General features: G+C 44.0%; 1 protein-coding gene across 1 annotated transcript in view; it reads left to right on the forward strand.

Annotated features, from left to right (window-relative positions):
- Window positions 1-22,788, forward strand: part of myo1d (myosin 1D) — an 89,506-nt gene extending 66,718 nt beyond the window's left edge. Inside the window, exon 22 of the mRNA XM_080517441.1 lies at window positions 21,827-22,788. Within this exon, the coding sequence (XP_080373567.1) occupies window positions 21,827-21,983 (157 nt within the window). The 3' untranslated portion in view covers window positions 21,984-22,788. The remainder of the gene's footprint in view (window positions 1-21,826) is intronic.
- The last annotated feature ends 2,129 nt before the right edge of the window (window positions 22,789-24,917 follow it).

Genomic DNA, 24,917 nt, shown 5'->3' on the forward strand with positions numbered 1-24,917 from the left:
TTGCTCCATTTAATAGGAATCTAGACTTTTATTGCTTTGTTTGTGCAGTTATTTCCCGAACTGACGCTGCAGGCAGACCAAAAAAATCGGATATAAGACCCGTGGGACAAAACAGGCCTGCCAGCGGCTGGAGTATCGGTGATGCTTGCATGAAAATCACCTTCCTGGTTGCTATCAAACAAGCCTCAAAGACATGCTGCCAGGAAGAGTTTGTAAAAACACCCATAATGCAACAGCAAGAGAAGAAGACGTTTCACCGTATTTTGCACCATGAGGTTTCATTGGAAGTGGCTTTATGTTGAGATTGGATGTTTTTTGTGAGACCATTAGCGCTTGCGTCACGCATACTCTGCAGCACAACAAAGAAAATCCTTAAAGCTTACATTTAAAGGTTATTGTGCCGCTATTTTTAGCGGTCCACTCCACTTAGGAAGGCTGTTTGGGGCTCCTGAACTGAAATGAGTTTGACACTCCTGCTTGAAACCAACATCGCTGCACAGGACCAAAGACCAAACCGCTGTTTTCCTCTCTGCAGCGTTTTTCTTTGTTAGCGTGTGCAAATTCTGAATAATCCCAACGTGTGCCAACTATCGGAAAAATAATGTATGACCAGTAAGATGTGGCCAGATGGGATCCTGTCTGCTTGAATGGTAAATGAAAGCAACACATTGTAATTTATTGACATTTGCGCTGAATAATTATGCTACATTTTTGACTGTGTGGATATATCGCTATAAAAGAGTCATCAGGATGCGTCGGTGCAGATGTAGGAAAAGTTCTGTCATGAAGTCACACATGGAGTGAATGCACCATCAATGGACGATCGAATGGCGGGGAAACCCCAACAAACATCCCTTAAAATCTAGTTTCTACGTGTGAGGCAGCAGTGCAAACCACTGCTCCACCGCTCTGACCAGGGAATCCCACCACAACCTAAGTCTACAATGTTCTCAGTTTGTTTTTGTTTGGATTTTTATTTTATTTTTTTGGGAAATACCAAAACGTGATTTGGAGTGCGGCGGTATTGACCCAGATGTTTGGACCTGTGGCAGCGGGATTACACGGGGCAGACGGAGTTCACGGTCCCCAGCTGTCCTCACTTAAACCCCCGTGTTCACTTAATCTCGGCTCTAAGCTGCCGTCAGTACGGGACACTACAAAGGCTGGATTTAATTTAGTGTCCGGCCTCCGAGGCAGAGAGGAACACACATAGATTACTTGCTGGAATTAAATCCCCAAATCCCGCAGTTTCTTTTTTTTTTTTTTTTTCCTTACCTTCCGTTCAGCTGAGGTTCACATCTCTTTATTTTATGTATTCAAACCGGGATCTATCATTTACAGCACGTTTGGCTTTCAGTGGAGAAAACAAGCTGGCGTTGGAGACGGTTTCCAATACAAACGTTTCCACTTCTGATTAATGAGAGAAGAAAGTTGTGAATAAAGGAGTGAAGGATTCCTAAAGTTTAGTTATATTACAATGAATCTGCTTGGATTGCTGCTTGACATCCAAGGTTGAAGTTGAACATCCTGTTTATTATTCCCCTCGCCAGCGAAAGTTTCAGAAGGTTATGCTTTCATCTCCGTGTATTTATGTATGGATTATACCAACTTTTTGCAAAAACTGCTGTCCCAAATTGCATGAAATCGTCAGTGATGATTTGTCAGTATCCAAGGACACATCGATGAGATTTTGGAACATTGACGGCGAACCGTTTCCGAATAAATCCCCCCCAAAAGAACTGTTAAAGAAAACGCCCCCACACATAGCGGGTGAGGAGGTCAAAGGAGATCAAAGAGTTTGAGTCGAATCATCAGACAGACAAAGGAGACGCTCAGATCTTTGTTTTAAGGTGGGATTAAAAGGCTGTAAGGAAAACGTGCGGTTTACAAGCACTCGGGTGTGTGTGTGTGTGTGTGTGTGTGTGTGTGTGTGTGTGTGTGTGTGTGTGTGTGTGTGTGTGTGTGTGTGTGTGTGTGTGTGTGTGTGTGTGTGTGTGTGTGTGTGTGTGTGTGTGTGTGTGTGTGTGTGTGTGTGTGTGTGTGTGTGAGGTGTGCACATGCTCCATTGCCGCTGCCATGCGATAGTATCTGGTTGCGTTGTGGCGCTGGTTTCTCTGTTAACGTGTCGAGCTCAGGGAGGCCTCACATAATGACCCGCCGTGCGCTTCGCTCGCCAGCAACATCCATCACCGCGTGAAAAGTGACAGAACAAAAGGAGGCGCAGGCGCGAGCGCCGAGCCGACCTCGCATGCTCGTCGGATCCGTTGCGTGCATGCATCCTGCCTCTGCAGCACCCCCCCCCCGCCCCCACCCCCACCCCCACCCCCAGGAGACGAGGCTTTAACCTTTATCTCTCCTTCAGCACGGCGGCAGCTTACGGCAGCAACACTTCGTCGTCCTCGGAGTGACGGCGAGGCCCGAGCGGAGTGACGCCGCCGAGGGCAGTAAGCCCTCCGCCGTCAGCGCCGCCGTGGCCGGATGCTCCGCTCTCCGCGCGTGCGGCCGTTTGTTTCTGACAGTTATTGGCCTTCCTTTCGCCGCTAATCTGTTTTAAACTGGATTAAATGTTCGCAGTCGTATCAAGTGGAGACAACCCCCCCCCCCCCCCCCGATGCTCCAGTTGTCTGGAGAGACCCAGAAATATTCTCACTGAGAATAGAAATAAAGTGGTGGAGGGGGGGGGGGGGGGGGGTTTGTCCCTCTTTTATTTCTTTGTGCTTCCTATTTTTAACTCTGCCCCTCCTCAGTGGCTCCTGAGCCCCTGAACCCATCCCTCACTTCCTTATTCCGCCATGCCTCTCTCGCCCCTCCCCTTTCCCCCGCACCCACTCGTCTCTCTTCGCTTCTGAAAAGTAGGTAATGAAATATTTAACGCTGCGTCGCAGCTCAGGCCTATATTTAGATGAGATGGAGCCACACACCTTTTTGCTCTGTCTATAGTGTGTGTGTGTGTCTTTGTGTGTGTGTGTGTGTGTGTGTGTGTGTGTGTGTGTGTGTGTGTGTGTGTGTGTGTGTGTGTGTGTGTGTGTGTGGGTGCGGGTGCGGGTGTGTGTGTGTGTGTGTGTGTGCACACCTTCTAATGTCTCGTTTTGATTAATCTAACATTGTTAAAAAGACAATGGGACATATGAGACGAGTTGTTCACGTATATCTATCTCTGGTTTTCTGACACCTTCGTTCCTCCAGAGTCTTTCATCTTTGGCTGTCAAGCTCAAAACTTTTCTGATAAATCTGATTCTGGGGGTTAATCTTTTTTTATTTTATTTTATTTTTTTTTCTTTCTGTGCTTGATGTCACTCATTTACTAAAATTTTGCAGATTAATTGTATTTACAGGTTACTTTGTATTACTTGTAATTGTCTCCATCATGATTTTAGATGAGGTTCCATCAGTTTGTGGGGGGAAGATGCTCTATAATCTGGATGTTAGAGGAGGAAGATGCTCTATAATCTGGATGTGAGAGGATGAAGATGCTCTATAATCTGGATATTAGAGGAGGAAGATGCTCTATAATCTGGATGTTAGGGGATGAAGATGCTCTATAATGTGGATGTTAGAGGAGGAAGATGCTCTATAATCTGGATGTTAGAGCAGGAAGATGCTCTATAATCTGGATGTTAGGGGAGGAAGATGCTCTATAATCCTGATGTTGGAGGAGGAAGATGCTCTATAATCTGATGTTAGATGAGGAAGATGCTCTATAATCTGGATGTTAGAGGAGGAAGATGCTCTATAATCTGATGTTAGATGAGGAAGATGCTCTATAATCTGGATGTTAGAGGAGGAAGATGCTCTATAATGCTCAAAGTTCCACTTGACGCCAGAACAACTAAACACTCTTAAAGTATTGTTCGCCTCGACGTCGACTCGCATTAAGCGTCATTTCTCAGTTTATTTCTCACACTCTCTCTCTCTCCGCCTCACACCTTCCTTCCTTTCCCTCCTTCCTTCCCTTTCATTCCTTCCTTCCCTGCTGAGAAGTAAAAATATCTTTGTGTTGAATTATTCATCGCCGCGCTCAATTCTCACAGGTGGCGAGCTGCAAGTCCTGCAACATATTTATGCAAAATGTGTTTCTTTTTCTTTATTTATTTTTTTCCCTCCCTTAAAGTGGAAGATTTTCTCTGAGAAAAAGCCACATAAGTTGCATTTAGAGTGCGAATGTTGTTGGAAATGCTCCGTTTGGAGCCGGTCGGCTAAAAAGCATCGACTGATGGGGAACAGTTGTCACGCCGTTTAGCGTTTGCATTTTTTTGTGTGTGTGGTTTTACGTCAACAAGCAAAGAAAATACTTTTTAATTGCGCCTTTTTCATATTTTCTTCACCATTTTACTCGTTTTCTTTTGAAGTTTTTGCTGCACGCAGTCCTGCTTCGCTACTTTCCCGGCGACGACGACGATAATTATCCCCCTCGTGTTGTTGTCGTCGACCGAGGCTCCGTTTCCATGACGACGGCTCAAGTGAAAACGCTTTGTTTTGTTTTAGAGACGTTTCGTGTTTCGGCGATGAGGCTTTGAAAAGCGACGTCCATTTACACGGAAACGGCAGAAATTGTGCCGTTTTCACGTTGGGCCACTAGTTGGCGCCGTGGCTTGTTGGAGGGAGGAACAATGGGAGGAAGGAGGGCAATTATGGTGGACAGGCGACCAAACGGGGGACCAACCCACCAAGCAACTAAATACATGAAAGAAATACATTAAAACAGGTAATAAAGAATCTTTTTAAACGGCTCTAGGAGACGTTTTCTGCACATTTCATTGTATTTCGCACCAGAAAGTTTCATTAAAATTCACTTTATGCTGAGATGGGAGTCATTTTCTGCAGTAATTGTTTGTTTTTGTGAAAATACGGACATTGTCATCACGTGTACTCTGCACAATAACAAAGAAAAACTTGAGTTTAAATCTACGATGGCGCTATTGTGCCGCTCCAGAGGAAACTGGGTCGTTTGCGGCCTCTGAACTGAAATACATGTCTGATTCATCACTTTTCTTTATTATAAACCGTCAACGTGTTTTTTCCCCATTCATACTTTCCTGCTCGTACTCCTCTAACCCCCCCCCCCCCCCCCCCCCCACACACACACACACACGTCTTTGTCCTTCCGTCTCCATCGCACTTATTCACACCCTTCCTCCCCTTCTCCCCTCCTCTTCCTCCTCTTCCTCCTCCTCCAGTATGAGTCAGCAGCAGACCTTCATTGATCTGTCAGAGCGATGTGGTCATATTCCCTTTCTGCCCCTCTGCACTACCCCCCCCCCCCCCCCAAACAGTCTTTCCTCCCTTTGTGATTAAAACAACATCACTTCAGAACTTCGCACTGAACAAAGCTCATTATTTAAATGCATTTTTACAATCTGAACTCTCTCCAGCCTTGAGAGCAAAACCCGGTAGATTTATAATCGTAGACGGGAATAAAAGTCAAATAAATGCCAAAACTGTCAAAAAACTAAATCTGATTCAGAAGACGCGGCTGCTTTGATTCCATTTGTTCAATATACAGAGGAAGACTTTACTTCGATTCAACAGACTTTATTTGTCCTCAAAGATCAGCTTGTAGGTTTAGTGAATAAATGCCAATTATACTGTAACAGTCTGAACTGTTATTTAACTGATTTAATTCATCTGATGCAGAAAATAAAGTTCCGAACAAATCGAGGTGCGAATTTTATTGAGGGGAAAATACCACATTTCCTTTTCCTTTTAGTAATTCATTGATATTGATCTGATTTTTGTTTTTACTCCACCCCCTCGTGAGGTTCCCACAATGACCTCAGGCAAACTTAAAACCAATATTTTCACAATGTGCAGCTTTTGTGTTCAATTGTTACGCACTGGTTAAAAACGGATTCTTTATTTCTGCTTTTTTTTTTCTTCTTTTTTTTTTAAATATGCGTTTTTATCCTGCTTGAAGCGTTTTTGATCCAGAAGATGAAAAAAAAAATCCACTTTATTTACATCCGTTGGATAAATCCTCCGATTTCTTAGTTTAAATTTGATGTCTATAGAGTTTAGCTCGTTTATTTTAGTTTGCGGTATAAAATCAAAGTGCATTGATTGTTTCCCCAGTCCCGCCATCGTGTAGCGTCACATTTCTAACAATAAAAGCCGGATGTGGAGCGGCCATCTGCCTCTTCGGGGTGAGACGAGCGCGTCCGTGCATGTGGGGGAGTGAATTATGTTTAAACTAAATTGTTTTAATCAGAGTGGGGAGGGATTTGTAATACATTGCGTTTATACAAAAACGCTCTTGGATTTCTATTCTCGCCAATTTTGGAGCAAATCGTACGAGTTTCACAGGTTAATGAGGAGTATTTAATGGGGGGAAAAAAAACATGCCGTCGTGCATTTTCTGGTGTATGTGGGGTCTTTTTTTTTTTAATAATGGGAAGATAAAGGAGGGAGGAGCGATAAGGAAACCAGAGAGAGGGGAAGAGAAAGAAAGCCACGCTGCCTTTTGTCTTCCTCGCCAAGGTCGCCCGCTCCTTTCTGCTGAATCAAATATTTCAGTCTCCTCTTTCCCCTCCATCCCTCCCTTCTCCATTTCCTCCATGCTCCATCCATCAACAAACCCCTCCAACACCACCACCCCCCCTCTTGTTTTTCACTTCACATTCCTCTCCTCCTCCTCCTCCTCCTCCTCCTTTTCTGGGGCGCTGCGGATGCAGTTCCCATGGCAACCATTGGCACCATGTTTGTCTGGTATCCATTAATAAACCCGCTGGCTGCAGAAAATAGCGGCGCATCTCGTCCGAGGCCGCAGACACTGACTCACGCGGGTGAAAATGGAGAGAATGTGAGAGAGAGGTGAAGAGAGAGACGAGAAGAAGCTTTTTCGCTGTCGCTCAACTCTCCTGGGAGTCGCACTTCCTGAGTTCTCCTCCGTCGTCACCAGAAATCCAAACGCCGCGAGGAGAGACGTTCAGGCGAAGCGTCTGCAGTCGTTTTGTAATCGTTCTTTATTGAGATGTTTCTCTTTCTTTTTTTTTTTTACTTTTATATGAGAGGTTTGCTCATTAAATTTCTCTTTATTTAATTTTTTACACTGCAAAAGGTTGGAGTTTTCTTTTAAGAAATGACATTTGCTTTAGATATTATCCTCATTGTAATAAAGTTCTGTTATTTTTCATACTGATCTGCCCCACAGTCAAATGCAAAGTTTTCTTTCTTTAGTTGTAATTTATAGGAGGGTCGGGATAGCTTTGTCTTGAGGTAAAACACATTTTCCAATTAAAATGGGTCCTTATAAGGATTTTTTTTTTAAGTAATATTTTTTATATATAGTTTTTATTTATACTCAAGTTTTTAAACTTTTTTATATTTTTTATCATAATTCATCTTTAAAATATTTTATATTTCAAGCTCTTTCTTCATTCATTCAATATTTATATTGTTGCTTCTGTCACTTGTATATCAAACGGAAACGCCGAGATGATTTAGCAGATTCTAAATTTTACACAGCACAAGACGGGTTTTATAAATAGAAAAAAAAGTACATTAAAAAAAAAATTCTTTTGCAGTCAAATCCGACAAAATCTAAAATTTTCACGTGACATAAAATAATAAAACAAAAAATTAGTGTGTCGATTAAAATATGGCAAAACTGCAATTATATTTCCATTGTAATGTAGTTTTTGAATATAAATGTTTTATGAAGAGAAGATATTCTGCAAAAGACGAGATAATATTGAGTGTAAAGTTAAGAGTTACAACAATTATTTGTATTTGTAGAAACAGGTTTAAGGTATTTGAAGGGTGAATTAAAAAAAAATCACAATCTCTCTTCTTCTCCTTGGTGAATTGATCGGATCAGGTGCACATTAGAGCACCTGACCCCCCCCCCCCCCCCCCCCCCCCCCCCCAGGTGGAGGAGAAAAGCGTGTCGGAGGTGTAGAATGAAGGAGAGAAGTTTGTGTGAATGTGTGATCCGACCTACTTTCACACTGCAGAGTCAAACAGCCCCTCCCCTTCATCACACACACACTCAGTGTGTCAGGGTGTTAATGCTAATAAAAGCGCCGCGTCAAGCACAAGCTCGCTTAACTGATGACTCACACTGAGGAAAGTCACCGTTTTAAAAAAACGAGGGGAAAAGTTTGAAAATTGGGACTAAAAATAGGGAAAATTAACGAAATGTTAATTTTCTCCCATTGTTGATGTTTACAGCGGATTGTTCTCAGTTTCATTATTTAAAAAAAAAAACACCAAAAAAACAATCAAACAAAACAACAGCACCCACTAGTGGCCCAACATCAAAACTACATCATTTTCCTGCCGTCTCCGTGGAAATGGACATCATTTTAAAAACAATGATTGATGATTCGGGATTCTTGAGGGTTTTTTTTTTTCATTAATTACACACTTTATGTGTATTAATTAAGAATAACTGCAGTTTTCTTGCATGTTATAATTTGCAGATTACAAATTCACAGTGAACAAACTTTATTCTTTATGATGATCATTTTACACTCCATGATATCGTGACATAACAATACTATTTTATATTTTGTGATATTTTACAAGGAAGGAATTCACCTTTCATCTGATTACAGCAACTAAAGAAATACAACAAATCATCTAAAAAAAAAAAACGTAAAACTTTCCACCACAGATACATTCTGATATTCTGCATGTAATCTATTCAAAGACTTGCAGGATGAAGTGGTGAATCAGAAGCGGCGCTGCAAGATGTAATTATCTGCCACCATGTGACAGATTCATTAAGCCTCGTCGGAGGAGCGTCGTAATGGCCCCAGATGAGCACGGCTGGATTTAACAAAGTTCACGCCATTTGTGGAGGATCAGTTTCGCATGGGGAATCTCGGCCCCCCCCCCCCCCCGAAGTTTTAAATGCAGCTTTTAAGTCAATTACATGGAACCTTGCGGCTTCATTAATGAGCATTTCTGTTTATTTCCCGTTTGATCTCTGAACTTTGCCTTTTCGCCTCCTCCTACCAGCCAAGGATTGCGTAATTAGTTTCCGATTTAACCAAGTCAGACATGAATTCCAAGCAAACCACAGATGAAGATGAAGATTAAAGCCTCGTGTGGAAGAACTGCAGACATATTGGGAGTGTTTGGCATGTTCTCCCTGTGCATACGTGTTTCCTCTTCCACCCGTCGTGTGAATGAGAGCGCATTTCTCTGTTTTCTCGGCTTTTGGCCGTTAAAATGACTTTTTTTTTTTTTTTTTTTTTTTTTAAAGTTCATATTGTGTCGAGGGGAGTTGTGATTGACAAGACAATTAACTTCTCAGTGATATTCACATAATTACGATGCACTTCTATTTGCATAATATTTCAGGAGGGGTGTTTTCGTTTCTCACTTTTTTTTAATTAGATTTAATTACCATGGCGATGCAGGAAGCTGAGTAACAAACCGCCTTCTCATTTATCTGTTGTAGTATTTTTTTTTTTGAAGAGATTTGAAGGAATAACACTGGAGAGGTTTTTATTAAAAAAAATTTTTTTTTTTTTTTTGTAGTTCTTGATCTGCTATGAAATGAACTGAAACCTCGCGGCGTTCAAACGGCTCCAACATGCATAGATCCATTCCTCCATGTACCTCTGCAGGTCTGCACTATCCTCTGCTGCGTGAGCACTCTCCGTCCGAGTGTCTGTTTTTTTTCTTTCTTTTTTCTCACGGGAGCTTCACTTTGGGGCGTATACAGCCGAGCTCCGGCTGCAGCCTGGCGTCCTGCTCCCAGTGTGGCTAAAAGGCGGCGGCTGAGTGCCGTTACACTGGAGGATATAAGAGCCGCCGTGTCTCACGGACTCCCATTTCTTCAGTGACCCTTTGCATTTGCCCTGTAATCCTCCCCCCACCCTCAACACACACACTCCACCCAGCAACAGCACCATCTCCCGCTGTCAGGCCAATTATGATCGGGCTCCAGCCCGGTCGGCCCTCCCTCCCTCCCTCCAAGTCTTCATTTCCACCTGCCATCACCTCCCATCCATCCTCCTCTGCTCCCCCCCCTCCCTCCTCCTCCTCCTCCTCCTCTTCTTCATGTACTTTAATCTCTCCACATATCTCAACCATTACACCTCCGTCTCTGCTAATTTCCCCCTGCACATCCCTCCATTTCAGCCATTAATTTCTACTTTTTTTTTTTCTACTTATGTAACGTCCAGCCGCTGACCTGCGAGCTCAAACTTTAATATTTGGAGCTTTTACGTAACGCAGGGGGAAAAAAAATGTCCACATCAACTAAAGCAGAGCTTCGTCCAAAAAACATGGCTCAAAGTGGCGGTTTGCTTTTTCCTCAAAAGAAATGTATAGTCCCACTTTTCATTATATTCAGTGCAGTACAGTATTTTTTTTTTTTCTTTTCAAGCTCCTGGTTCAAGGTCCTCACCTTCCACGTCCTTGGTATTCAGCTTTGTAGTGAATGGCATTCACATGGACTTGTACAGCGCAAATACAAGAGCAAGAGGCGTGTAGATAAGACTAAAAATAGCATGCAAAGTAAAAGTACATTTTATTTTCTCGCTTCTCTCTACATCACCTACATGCTGTGCATCAATCTGTGCAGCCTTCAATCATGTGTATTCATAGTCACACAAATAAAGCTGTCGTAGAAGTGTTGGGGGGGAGAAAAACAAAGTACCTTGAGAAAACGCCACAAGATACACAGGGATTCAAACACAGAAACTTTTAAAAGATAAATTGTCTGATTTCAAGATGACGTGATCGATAGCCAAAGTTCTCACAGGCTGAATCTGATCGCACTAAATCAGACTGGACTTTGCTCGTGACCCGGTTCCATTCAGGCGTAGGCCTGGACTATAGCATCTCATGCAGGATGCACAGAGAGTGAACTGACAATAAAACATAGATGAATGTCTATCATAACAAGTAAAACCCTGATTGACTATAATCTAAAGAACTACAATGCAAAAGTAATGATTTTGTATGAGCTATGATATGAAAGCAGCTCTTTGACTTGATTGGTGGAGATTGTTAAACGTCACTTTGTGGTAAAAGTCATCATGTCATTTAGATTTTTCTTTGTCGTGGTGCAGAGTTATAGGGACGACAATGTTGTTTTTTTGAAAACGCAAACAATTACTGTAGAAAACGACTCCAATCAAAACTAAAAAAAAAATTAAATGGCGCAAAATACAGTGAAATATCCAGAAAACGTCTGTTATAACTGTTTTTACAAACTCCCCATTATTTTACATGTAAAGCAGCGACACATAATGATCAGTTTTGAACTTCTATACATTTCAGGTGTCGTAGAGATGAGAACGGAGAATTAAACTCACTTTTGGCACAAAGTTGGAAATTGGAATTGGAAAACTGGACAAATGAGCCTGGTGTTTTTCTTTTATCTTATCACGGCATTGGACGTGTTAATAGAGTGAGACATAAGAGACGTGTCTCTGTCTTTTACTTGGAACCCAGTTCAAACTGGCTGAACTTGTTGATCCCGTCTCGATGGGATGAAAAACAGACCCACCTCTGATGGACGCATCGATCGCCTTTAATGAACCCCACTGGAGGCGTCGACCACTTGAGGAGTGAGTCGTCTCCCTCCAGTGATCAGCAACTAATTGCGACTGCCAGTCTCCCTGATCTGCTTCGACTCGCCGGGCGGCGGCGGCGGCGGCGGCGTATCGATCCTCCTGATGTGTTTCCCAGTCGGACGACGACGACGACGCGGCGTCCGTCCAGGTGACCCGGGGAAGTCGTGTTTACTGTCGCTTTCCACCCTCCGGAGAGAAGAACAATGAGGGCGACACAATCCAGCACATGGCTGACCTCCTGCACACACACACACACACACACACATACACAGGCCTAGTCAAGCCTCCTGCTGTGCGGCGTTAATGGCCGCGGTGTGAGTCGGGCCCCCTGACCATCTGTGGAGACGGCCACCTTTTTGCTTTTGTGCCGTTTCCGGGTTCGGTTTCATCCCCCGCCGGTTCTCTTCACCGGGGAAATGTGGAGGTGAGGAGCGTCTGTCCTCTTTGTTTGACCGGAGCGTCTGTGAACAAGCTTTTTTGTTTTTATTGATGGTGAGCATTCTGGTGTGTGTGTGTGTGTCCAGATGCCAGGTGGACATCCTGCACACACACACACACACACACACACACACACACACACACACACACACACACCCGCACACCCGCCTTGTGTCTTCTCACCTCCTCTGGGGGAAGGGGGGAGGGATTATGGACACAGGTGGTGCTTATTTGTCCACAAGTCCCCGGAGCGTCACCAGACTGGAGGACGACTCTTCTTCAGCAGCCGAAGTGGAAATAGTACAATAATCACTTCCTCCAGAAAACTGAAACGTGGCCAGAGAAATAATGATGGGTGGTCGATATTTTTGTTTTGTTTTGTTTTTTTCTGCATTTACTGCCATTTTTAAAAACTTCGAGTCTCATAAGCTGGTTTGTGTCTCAGTCAGATTGTTTGGATGGTGTTGTGGCGTTTGCCAGGTCTTTCCATTACATTGCAGAGTCCAAAAACATGCATTTGGGAGTAAATAGCGACGCTATTCAGACTCTTTTCATTCCAGAAATCACACGTGAGATCAATGTTTATAAAGAGCCGCAAAGAAAAATGAATAGCGGATTTCTTATATTTGGTTTGGTCCAATAAAACATGAACATAAACTCTTATTTATCTTATATCTTTAATAAATAGTGTATTTTTAAGTCTTTCTTGAACCATACTTCTTGAGCATTCCTATTTGTGGATTATTACTAAAATACAGATTGAAGAGGTCCAGTAAAGTATTGTACTATTAAAATGTTTACAAACTGAAGTAAATCGAGACAGTAATGTATCATTTAACAGAATTATCAATATAACTTTTTGTATTAATAACTTTTTGTAATTTGGTTAACTTGCTGGTTTATTGACATGTATTGTTCATATGTGCAGTCTTGTTTTGTTACATCATTATAAAAGTGGTTCGTCTGTACGCTCCCCGGTTCGACTCCCGATTGGAGTGCGTCGGCCTTCGGGCTGTTTTATGCTTGACGCATCCGCGAGCTCCGCATGGAAGTCTCCTGCTAATGCTCTAATTTAACACTGCGGTGGAAGTGTGTTTGTGATGCGCTGCCCCCTGCAGGTTGGGGGCGGGAGCCGCGTGTAGTGTAAATCGCACACGCGTTAAACAGCCTTTATTGTGTGGCTTGCATGCAGAGTTCAAAAACATGTGGTTTAAATGTATGTTGTCTCTTTAATATGTTAGTGTTTCTATTATTGTCACTTTAGTTCGATTCCTGGGTCAATTACTGACATTACAGCCTCGCTTTAGCATCGATTCATGCATATAATCTCGAATGTTCAACATCTTGCTCTAGATATAATCCAAATTGCACCATTTTGGGCACTTTTGAGGGGCAGTTTTGGCTAAAGAGGTGAAATAAGCCGTCCATTAATGTCAGTGTGTCCTTGAGCAAAATCACAGGAGCACAAATCCGTCCCAGTGGGATCGTCAGCGGTACGACAGCCCCGGTACCGTGTGTGTGTGTGTGTGTGTGTGTGTGTGTGTGTGTGTGTGTGTGTGTGTGTGTGTGTGTGTGTGTGTGTGTGTGTGTGTGTGTGTGTGTGTGTGTGTGTGTGTGTGTGTGTGTGTGTGTGTGTGTGTGTGTGTGTGTGTGTGTGTGTGTGTGTGTGTGTGTGTGTGTGTGTGTGTGTGTGTGTGTGTGTGTGTGGCTTTAAGTACTTTGTCCATTAGTAGAAAGAGCGCCGAGCAAAACCCTTCTAGTTTATGTGTCTGAAACAAGTGCGACTGAAGATTAAATGTCATTTTACCCATTCAGAGTCAGAATATTTGACACGGCCACAGCTTTGACTCATGAAGTCCTTCATAAAAAAATAAAGGCTCTTTTTATGGCTTAATTACATCCATTTGTGACCTTGCACCTCGAACACACTTTTTCACACGCTCACCGAGAGGACAGAAACTCCCGATTCAGACCGTTTGAGGCGTTTCTCTGATATTTGGACCATTTTTTTTCGCATCTTCTGCTGAATCGATGTCCAGAGAGCAGCTGCTGCCGAGTCCAGCTTCATCATTTTTGTTTCCACTTTTCATTATGAAGCGGAAGATGTGCATGAAGTAGTAGATCATTTCACCTTCTGAACTCGCAAAGAGTTTGGTGGGGAAACCCTCGGGAGGCCTCGGCAGATCCTGACAAGTCAGCATCTTCATTCCCGGACCTCGGATCTCACTCGCTGTGCAGACGGAAGCAGAAATACCGGTTTAGCATCTTATTAAGAAGATGTCTAGTTTCGTCTCCGTGGTCATTTGCGATCAAACGGATCGTCCGAGAAGTTTGGGAAGCAGATGTCGGCTCATTGTAAAGGCCCGCGGTGCCGTGACGTGTTCGGTAGTGTGTCGAACGTTGAATTATCGTTGAAATTCATCAGGACGGACGCTAAAGTCCTTCCACGGGGCTAATGCTAAAGTCCTTCCACGGGGCTAATGCTAAAGTCCTTCCACGGAGCTAATGCTGAAGGTCGGGAGCCGGCCGAACGCTAAAGACAAACCGTCTGGACACGGGCAGCCATTTTCACCTCTGGACGAGATGAAGAGATTTCCTCTCCTCCACACTTTTCCTTACCTTCTTTGATCAATTGCATTTTTGCTGCCGGTGCATTATCCCCCCCACCCACCCCCCCCACCCCCCCCCCCCCTTTGTTTAAATGACCTACTTAGTAATCTCTGACTACAGCGTCTGGGTTTTTTTTTGGTTTTTTTTTCTGCAGAAAAGATAACAGGGAACGAAGGCGGCAGGAGTAAAAAGACATAAAAGGAGATATCCCTGCCCGGATTTGATGCCCTCTTCCAGCTTAGTGTGGACTTGAAGCAAATGCTGTCTTACAGTTGAATTTGATGCCATAAACCAGACCTGCTGAGAGTTTTTCGGTGCTGCCTTTGATCTAGTCTTTGGGTTTTTTTTCCATTTTTTTCATTTCTTGCCTCTGAACATTTCGCTGTCTGTACTTTGCTCTTGCCTTGTCAGCCTCGACAACACGTCTTCCTTTCACCTGCCTAAAGGTGAAATCTGGAGGTAATAAGAGGGGCGAAGTTTTGAATAAGTTGTACATTTCAGAGTAGAAATTATCCACACCGGAGATTCGTTTCAACTCGCGAACCTCCGCGTTGCCTGATCCCATGTCTGCAGAATCCCTCCAGTGTGCTTTTTTTAATGCTAAACCAAAGTATCTGTATCCGACCGCGAACTTCTCCACACGCCCACTGCGCCATCGAAAACTGCATCCCCCCCCCCCTCCTCGCGTGTCTCCATTATTCATGCACCGCATCTGCAGTCGGGGAGCTGCACGGGTTGAGCGGAGTCATGCTAATTAAAGAACCGCGCTCGCAAAGCCTCTCGGGCGCTTTTTTCGCACTTTGAACCCGGCGCGGACCTGCGCTTCCCGTGGAAAGTGGGGCAGATCGGCGCTGCTTCATCTATCCAGAGGAGCGAATCCACCTCGGGGATGATCGCACTCCAACGGTCAACACTTCGGGATTTATTTTTAGCCCCCCCCCCCACACACACACACACACACAGGTGCATGTGTTTGTGGGCGTGTGGACCTTCCGTGTGAATGTAGCACACGGGAGCACGTGACACGTGTGATGCGGCCATGTGAGTCGCAGGAAGAGACGCCGCCGCTGCTGCGTCATGCAAATCCTGCAGACTCGCACGGCCTGCGGAATGTAGAACAAGGGAGAAAACGACATTAGGCTTTAAACGTCTCTTGTTTCACTGTGCCGGTTTCATCCTGTTGCGAGTGGCGGATTTCCTGCGAAGCTTCAATCTGGCCCGCTGGTTTTAGAAGCTGAGACATCCAGTAGCAAACTGTATGAAGGAAGGCAAGACAACAGTGTGTGCTACTTTGACCTGAGCTGCACTCGGTCCCGGTCCAAATTCAGCCAAAGCAGCTTGAAGATTTATTTTTATTTACATGAAATTGAAGCTCACGTTGACGCTACTTATGGTCTGCAGCTTCTGAGCTGTGTGGCTGGAAACGGGCGAAGGTTCCCGGCACACAACGCAAGTTGCAGGAAGAAGAAACGTCGATATAAAGACGATGAAAGGAGAAAAACTTGAGGAGCGATGAGCATTGTAATGTGTTTTTCCCATAAATCTGCAATCTGAGGTAAAACCCTCATTTTAGTCTTGATAACCAGAAAGATCCGTGAAACTAAGACATGAGATGTGTCTAGATTAGCATTTATCAGGAGTATTTAACTAAAATATACCTTAAATGCATACATTTGGACCATGTGAGGAAACCAGAATACCTGAATAATATCCAATGTGCCAATTCCACACAAATACTATATACAATGCTACAAATACTACAAATGTGTGGTTTTGTGTTATCTGATTGGTACAAGTGGTTTCAGTGTGAAACACATATTGGGTTACAATTAGCGGTTTTTCAGGTAATCAAACTTACTACACCTGTAATTTCCACCAAATTGAGTTTGAAGTTATAATTATTATGTGCAACAGTGCCAGATGCGTTCAGGATTGAAGTTTGACCTCCTTATATCTATTAATTTCTACTTTCTAACTCATGGCTGTTGTCTTTTTTTGATTCTTCGATCATTCCTATCAGCAGAATTCAATTTGATCAATGCCACGATGTAACGCTACAACTTTAAAGTTTGATATTAACGATTATTATGGCACTATTTTACCAGTGCGACCCACTCGAGGTGAAGGTTTGCTGTTTTGGCCCCTGAACTAAAAAGTGTTTTACACCCCCGAGGTCATAATTCGTATAATTTAACAATAATAAAAACAAACGGACTCATTAAAGCAAATGGCTGAAAAATCTGCATGAGCTGAATTTTTAAACAAGAAGGTCCCCGAAGTCCGAAGTCTGGAGTGTTTAGGGCCCGTCAGCTCGACCCACCCCACCTCCTCCTCCTCCTCCTCCTCCTCATGTATTTTTCAGCAGCCGTGCTCTTGGGGTCCAGCCAGGTACTCAATTAGAGGGATGACTCAGAAGAGGGACTGGATTCTCCTCCACCTGAAAATAGCATCCCCAGTCTGTGTCCGGTCGCCCTCAAGCACCCGACAAAATACAAGAAGTCCCTTGAAATGTTCCTTTTTTTGTGCTGACTATATATATATATATATATATATATCAGCGTTTGGGGATGTACAAGCTGCATGATGAAAATTAAGTTTAAAATCTAAAGAAAATAAATGAGTCGACTGATGAAACTGTAGTTTTAGCTCCTTTTTTTAAAAAAGTGTACAGAAAAACGGACCAACATCAACTTGATTAGTGGCGTGAAATCTTTTTTCTCACTTAATAGACATTCAAGTTAAAATTGCCAGTCCAAGAAGAAAGGGATAAATACACCAGCTGATGTGTTGGGTTATACATTGTCGAGATAAGAGGATTTAAAAACAGTTTTTAAAGTGGAAAGGAAAAAAAGGTCCCGTTTCCATGACAACGTCTCAAGTGAAAACGCACCGTTTTTGTTTGAGAAAAGTTTCACGATTACACGGCGACGTATTGAACACAATGTCCGTTTCCATGGAAACGGGAATGATTTCACCGGAAATCTTTGTCAGTGAATAGGAAACTGACAAAAAAACTCAAAACGGTTGCTTTCACGAAGCCTTGAATTTGAACGGAATGGGAATGACGAGTGCGGCGATGGAGAAGATGTCTGTCCTCCGTCTCTCTCTCTCTCTCTCTCTCTCTCTCTCTTTCTGAAAACACGGGACGTACTTTTGGGAACGAGTGAGGCTGAGCTCACATGGCAGGAAGGGCAAAGACACACAAAAGGGAGCGGGAGGTTTTAGAGTAAAGGAAAGAATTGATTTTCCAGTGATGTGCCAAGTCTGCCCCGGGGGGGGGCGGGGGGGCGGGGGGGGCGAGACGAGCTCGGCAGCTCCTGATGGGAACGGCCGGCCGCTGACCTTCAGACCAATCAGGCTTTCCTGCTCTCGCACTCTCTTTGGCTTCCTTTCGTTGGAATCACAGGAGGATTCACTCAGAAGTGAACTCCGGCAATCGGAGCGGCGTCGCAAAGGAGTCTCTGTAAAGGTCCTTAGCTTGACACTGATCGGCCGTAACATCGTGACCCGTTGCCTCGTACCGTGATTGTTTCCAAAGTAGCCCCGGCACATCGGGACATTGACCGTCGAAGATTGGACCCTGGAAGCTGCTTGGTGTATTGGACCTGTTTGTCCCACTGATGCTTGATTAGTTTGAAATCTTGAGAATTCGAGGGCCAAGTCAACGCCTCAAACCGTTTCTTCACCGTGATCGTTTTGTTTCAGTGCAGAAACCGTCTGAGAAAATCGACTGGTCTGCAACTGTGCTTATTTAGGCCGTCGATACAGGATCCACATCAAACCGTCAAACCAGGAACACATAAGAGCTGCAGTTTTGTAGATGCTCTAACAACAGGTCTTGGCAACTTGGGTCAAATTTTCACGCTTTTTCCATTTTTAGCTTCTCATCCGTCGACATTTAGGATGAAATGTTTTTTTGTCTTTATTTGTTTTTTATGTTCGGTGGTCATAATGTTATTGTGTGTGTGTGTGTGTGTGTGTGTGTGTGTGTGTGTGTGTGTGTGTGTGTGTGTGTGTGTGTGTGTGTGTGTGTGTGTGTGTGTGTGTGTGTGTGTGTGTGTGTGTGTGTGTGTGTGTGTGTGTGTGTGTGTGTGTGTGTGTGTGTGTGTGTGTGTGTGTGTGTGTGTGTGTGTGTGTGTGTGTGTGTGTTTGAGGCTAGCCCTGTTTGCCCTTCACACAGTGCACAGCATCCCTTCTGGCATCTCAGCAACACAGTGAGATGTAGAAAGTAACAGGACGAGAGACACACACACACACACACACACACACACACACACACACACACACACACAGTAGCGCTGGCCGACAGCCATGACAGATGGGGGAGTTTGGTTCATGGGGGGTTGCCATGGAAACCAGCATCAGCGCTACCCGAAGCTTTATACAGTACTGTGTAAGCCGAGGAGATGGAGAGCTATAGACACACACACACACACACACACACACACACACACACACACACACACACACACACACACACACACACACACACACACACACACACACACACACACACACACACACACACACACACACACACACACACACACACACTGCAGAGGAGTGTGGCGTGGGCAGCAGGAGCCTTTTTGCTGGATGTTTATGACTTATCGTTGTTGTGCAACAAGTCCGTGTTACCGGGTTTCCTAATTTTAGACCTGAGCGGCCTGCGTCGGTCGCAATTATCGCACATGATGAGGTCCCTCGAGCCGCGATGGTTGAGCGCGCCAGCGAGGAAGTGTGAGAAGACGAGGAGCGGAAACAGATGCGCGTTTATCACACCTTCGTCTTCCTGTCACCTGACCGCCATTAAATCCTCCTCGCTCCCCGTCGTTTGTTCACGCCGTCATCTCGCCATCCCCTCCCGACGTTTATGTTTCCTCGCGGTTTTTTTTCGGTTTTTTTTCGCTCCTCTATATAGCCGGCTCACAATTTATACCATTTTCCTCTCACTCGTTGATTCCCGTCATCGATCGTGTTTAAGAGCAAACGAGGCAAAGCGCCCGCTCGCCCGCGGACGCTCTAACGAGATGTGACAGGCACTAAAAGCCAATCCGCCGCTTTGCTCCAGTCCGGCAGCAACATATGGATCATTCCCCCCGTGGAGCTCCCGTGTGCTTTCTTCTGTTATTCATCTTCGTTTTCTTAGTGTGGATGCTGTAACGTACGTACACGCACACAGAAGACACAGAGTGTGCGGTATTGTAATTGTACGCTGTTATTCTCACCCACGCCGACTCCTATAGCCTCTGACTTGCACACTCGTGTTGTTATTACACACCGACCAGGAAGAAAATGGAACTCCGGCACCAACCGTCCAGCCATTCATTCATTCATTCACACGTTCACCCACAACATCCGGTTATCGATCGACCCAAACGGTCAGGGATGGTGACCACTCCTCCGAACCGACCATCTGAATTCCATCCAGCGCCGAGATCCACCAGCTTCTCCATCCAGCCCTCGGTCCGTCGGTCCATCCAAGCGAAGGTCATCGAGGTCAAAAGCCGATTCCAGCTCAAGACCGGGTTCATTCTGGACATACACTCAGTGGGTCACAGCAGTAACACGGAGAGAGACGTATCATCAGTATACGGGAGATTATCTAAAGAGTAACCAATGATATTGCCAGCTAGAATCGCGAACGAACCTAATAAAGTTGGTGTTGTGACTAGAAACCGACTCGCCTGAAAAAGAAAGGGCGGCTTATCTTCAAGATATTAGAAGAGCACCACCAGCGTGTCTGAAGCAGATCGATAACATGCAATCTAAAGGACTTTATGTGTGAACAGAAACTTGTTGTAGAAAGTTGATAATTGACTTTTTTTTTGGCTTTTATAGTTTGTGTTGTTGGTCCTTCTGTCGCCACGCTGCAGTTTGGGAAACGGCAATTTCACGTTGTATATGTATATGGAGCCACTGATTTGTGTCGCTTGTGTGTGTGTGTCATTGACATGGTTTAAAGAAAAGCCAATCCAACACAGTCAGGTCTTTGCTGATGTCACACAGTCCGACCCAGTTTCTCAGTTAATTGTGTCAAACACAGTGAATCCCTTCATGATCGTGGTCCACCTCCACTAGCGTTTCTATTTATGTCACAGCCATCGATTTCTTCCAAGGACTCGGTTGGGCCGAGACGCACCGCGCTTTGATGTGCAGCTCCTGATTTGCTTTGTTCCATTACCGTGGTTTGAAGTGCTGCAGAACGCGTCCAGAGCGTTTGAGTCCCAAACGCCACGTACTGCTTATTTGGACATGAACTGACTAACAGCGTGTAAACAAAACACCATACACACTTTTTTTTTTTTAAACTTCACCCAAACAGCCTCTATAAACACGAGTTATTTAAAAGCAATAAAAACAAACCCTACATATCCTGTCATCCACCTGCTGTGTTTGGATCGTAAGCGGAGTGAAATTTGATGTTGCAGCCTCGCACACCTTCACACCAGCATCGGCTTGCAGCCATTGTTCTTCGCTGATGGAGTTTTGCTCCGGCACATTGTTGCGGAGCCGGGCGGGCTGATGGAAAATGCCTTTGTTGTGTGCGGAGCCTTTAATATTCTGCCTACCACCGTTTCAGTCTGTCGCTGCAGCGTCTCCACATTCCTTGGGCTTTTCCTCAACAATGAAACATTCCTGGAATAGCTATTTTTCCCTCTATTTATAGTTTTTGTACTTGCCGTTCAGCACAATCGCAATGAATTGCATGTTAAATACTTTACATTATAGTTTAACATGCAAGTCTGCTTTTTCCTTGCTCACTCTATGGAGACGAGGCTCGGGGAGCGCGAGTCGATTACGCGGCGTCTTTCGAGACACAAAGCTTATTATTCTTTAATCTCACGCTTCTTTTATAGGCCACATCATTTCCATGCACGTTTGTAAGAATAGGTGGCGCTTTTGTGCGCAAAAGTAAGATTTATGACCTTGGTGTGTGTGACTTGGCACATAGAGTTGGGATGAATGTGGAGTGTGTTTCAGATTATGATGCTGTGCTTCAGAGTCGGTTTGATTTATGGGCAACAATCTTGTGTGTGTGTCTCATACACACACACTCTGGCCACTAATGGACCTGCATATTATATTTCTGTGCGTTAATTCACTCAGACATGAAGCCGCTGAGGCTCCGTGCATGTCGGGGCCGTCACCAGAGAAATGGAAACAATTATCTTGGATTACATGGAAAAAAAAAAAATTTTAATCTTAATTTTCCTACAAATTGTTTTGGTCTCTGTCCTCCACAGTGAGAAGAGGAAGCTGCAGGTGAACGTCGCCAGTCCCATCCAGTGCAGCATGAACGGCAAGAAGTGCACGGTCATCGTGGAGCCCAAAATCAACCAGCCGCAGCCCGACTTCACCAAGAGCCGCTCCGGTTACATCCTGGCTGTTCCCGGCAATTAGGCCGGGATCGGAGGAAACCCAGCGACGTCACAACCACAGCTTCCTGCGGAGCGACAAAGCCGGCGGCAGCACCTCAACTCTACAAAGCAATGCCAAATATTTGTTGAGGTGAAATTACTCCTAAAAAAACAAAAAAAAAATACCCGAAGAACACCTGCACTACATGATGATCCACCAAAGTGGTGTTTTTTTTTTTTTTTTTTCCTCCTTAAATCCTGATTTCATCTGATTTGCTTTGTGCAATATTGAATATTTTCAGTTTTCGGTTGATTATTTTGAGGTGACAAGAAATTATGCAGAAAAATTGATGTTGCATGATATGAAGAAAATATCCAAAGGCTTTGTGGGATTTCAGAATCCCCGCAGCTGAGCCAGATCAAAAGTGAAACCTTTAAAAAAAAAAAATATATATATATATATATATATATACATATATAAATATCTGATATTCGTATGGAACTTTATGGATGTTTTGGGGAAATTTAGATTTTTTTTTTTATTGAAGGTGATTGAAATGCAGCGTCCGCCTTCAGTGTGTGAGATGTTTACAATCGCATGAGGAAAAAATAACGTCGTGAGAACATGTGATTTGAAGGTTCAGTTGGTGTCTGAGGCACAGATAAGGTGTTTTGTTCCAGGGGGATGTTAGTCAGGATGTGTTGAGCGTATCCTGAACATCTGAGCCTGCTCCAAGCAACACGCTCCAACCTATTAATTTAAATGTCGCGTCGTATGCTCTCTATGCAGTGTCTGTAGTTAATTAATAATTCTGCTTATTCACTTAAAGGTTAAATTATAGTCTATAGTTTGTGGAGCGTCGATGTCACACAGGATGCTTCAACAAAAACTGAAGAATAGAAAACAGATGACCAAAGCGTTGTTGGGTTTTTTTTGTTTTTTTAAATGTTCAGGTATTTTAAGTTCTTGTTTTGTGCTGTAGGAATGAGTGAAAACATAGAAACACCTTTGTATTTATGCAGTTTGAGCTCATCACAAATACTCCACTCACCTTTTCTGTTAGGCTTCAGCTTCGGTCTCGTGTTTAAATGAGACGCAGGCGACATTTTACCATCACAACCACCAGCGTCTTCCTTTTTTATGCCTTCATATTTGTACTTTTGCAAACTTTCCAACCTTTGCTTTTATTATCATTATTATTATTATTATTTTAATACAGCAAGTTGGAAAGAGGCTGCAGGAGGAGGAGGCCATTGCACAGAAATTGCTCTCAGCTTGTAGAGGTCTTAACGGCGACTGAATGCACTTAGTCTTAGTCTTTTGTTAGTAACACATCAACTGCAGCGAAAATCCATCGAGAACCAAAGTGAGGCTGAAAAAAATACACCTCGATCATACATCTAAACGTCTTCTCTTCCATGTCTTTTCTTTCTTTCTTCTATTGTATTGTTAATGTCATTTATCTGTAGGTTTACGTTGAACTGACATATTGGCTGTCTCTCGTTATAATCGGACCATTCCCAACTGAGGAAATTTCCAGGTTTCCAGCTGCACGAACACATAATTCCATACTTGGTTGTTCTGAAATATCGCGAAATACTTGAGCCGACCCGTTAGCACCGTTTCATCCAACCCAAACCTAATTTCCTGTCTTTGTGCTCATTAAGTCGTCTGTCTTAACGTGGTCATTTATCAATAACTGGGAAGTGGGAAAAAATATCTTAACAAAAAACCCAAAACATTTGGAAAGTGGAAACTTGCATTAGCACAAAGATGCTAATATTGGCTTTACAAACCTCAATCAGTAATGCTCATGTGGATTTCTTGTGGTTCTCCTCAACCAGCTAGACTTTATTAGCCTAGCCTGCATAGTTAGCTAATTCCTGGTAACTTTCCAAGTCGGCAGCTTGAGGAAGGAATCAAACCGTCTTGTTTAATGTGCAGCAGCTGCCAGCCAGCTCGCTGCGCGGTGCCCCGTGTGAGCTCCAGCTCTGAAAGGCAGCCTCATTTGCTGCCTTTGTGTTCAGTAAATAGCCTAATGACTTGTGTTGGTCCTTTCAAACAGCTTCCACTTGACAAATGTCCCCTTCATCACAGAGAAAGAGAGTGTGTGTGTGTTGATTAGCTCTTCTCCTCGCAGAGCGAGCGTCTGGCTCGCCGCCACCGTGAAGGAGTGTGAAGTCTGCCATCCGACGGCCGTTCCCGACTTTTTGTATTAGTCTGTTTGGAGGCTCAATTCACATCTTTTTTGTTTTTTTGTTGCAAAAAAAAAATAAATTCCACGGCCGTTCTCAGGAGTGTGAAAAGCCAAATCAAACTAATCAAGTCGTCTGTGCTCGAGGACGGCACTCGAGCGAGTCTGGTCCGTCCTGCTCTCGCAAGCTGTCGGCCCGGCGCCCAACGTTTTCGCTCCGTCAACACGTTACAATATGTTCGATCCAGCCAGCGCAGAGATGTGTGGCGCCGCAGAGGCTCACGACTTTCACACGTCTGGATTTAAACTTTGTTCGGTATTAATCCGCGACGGACGGCTTCACTAAACAGACCCGGCGATAGATTTAACGGGGTCTTCGTGCAGCTGGGAACTCGGGAAAATGACCAAGTCTGGAAAGTGAGATTCACCACTTGACGCAAAAACATGAATGAAAAACTCCCCGTGAATAGATGTAGCTTCTCCACTTAGGAAATAATGCAGTTATCTATTTTCTCTTCTAAATGCACAAATTTTGTGTTTAATGGCGTCCTTGAAGACTAACGTTTCTTTGTATTTTCCCACTTTTTTCCAATTACCCTTGAACACACCATCAGCAGTCGCACTATAAAGTGGGAAGTTTCCAGTTCGACACCATTCTTATGTTTTTTTTCCCACTTTATAGCTACTGGCATCACCTTGGATTTTACAGATGCTGTTAAACTTGAAGCTTCCCGCCTGGGAAGTGCAAAGTTTTTGAGTCTGACAGTGCGCAAGATGTATTT

The sequence above is a fragment of the Blennius ocellaris genome, assembly GCF_963422515.1.
Source record: "Blennius ocellaris genome assembly, chromosome: 21".
NCBI lineage: Eukaryota > Metazoa > Chordata > Actinopteri > Blenniiformes > Blenniidae > Blennius > Blennius ocellaris.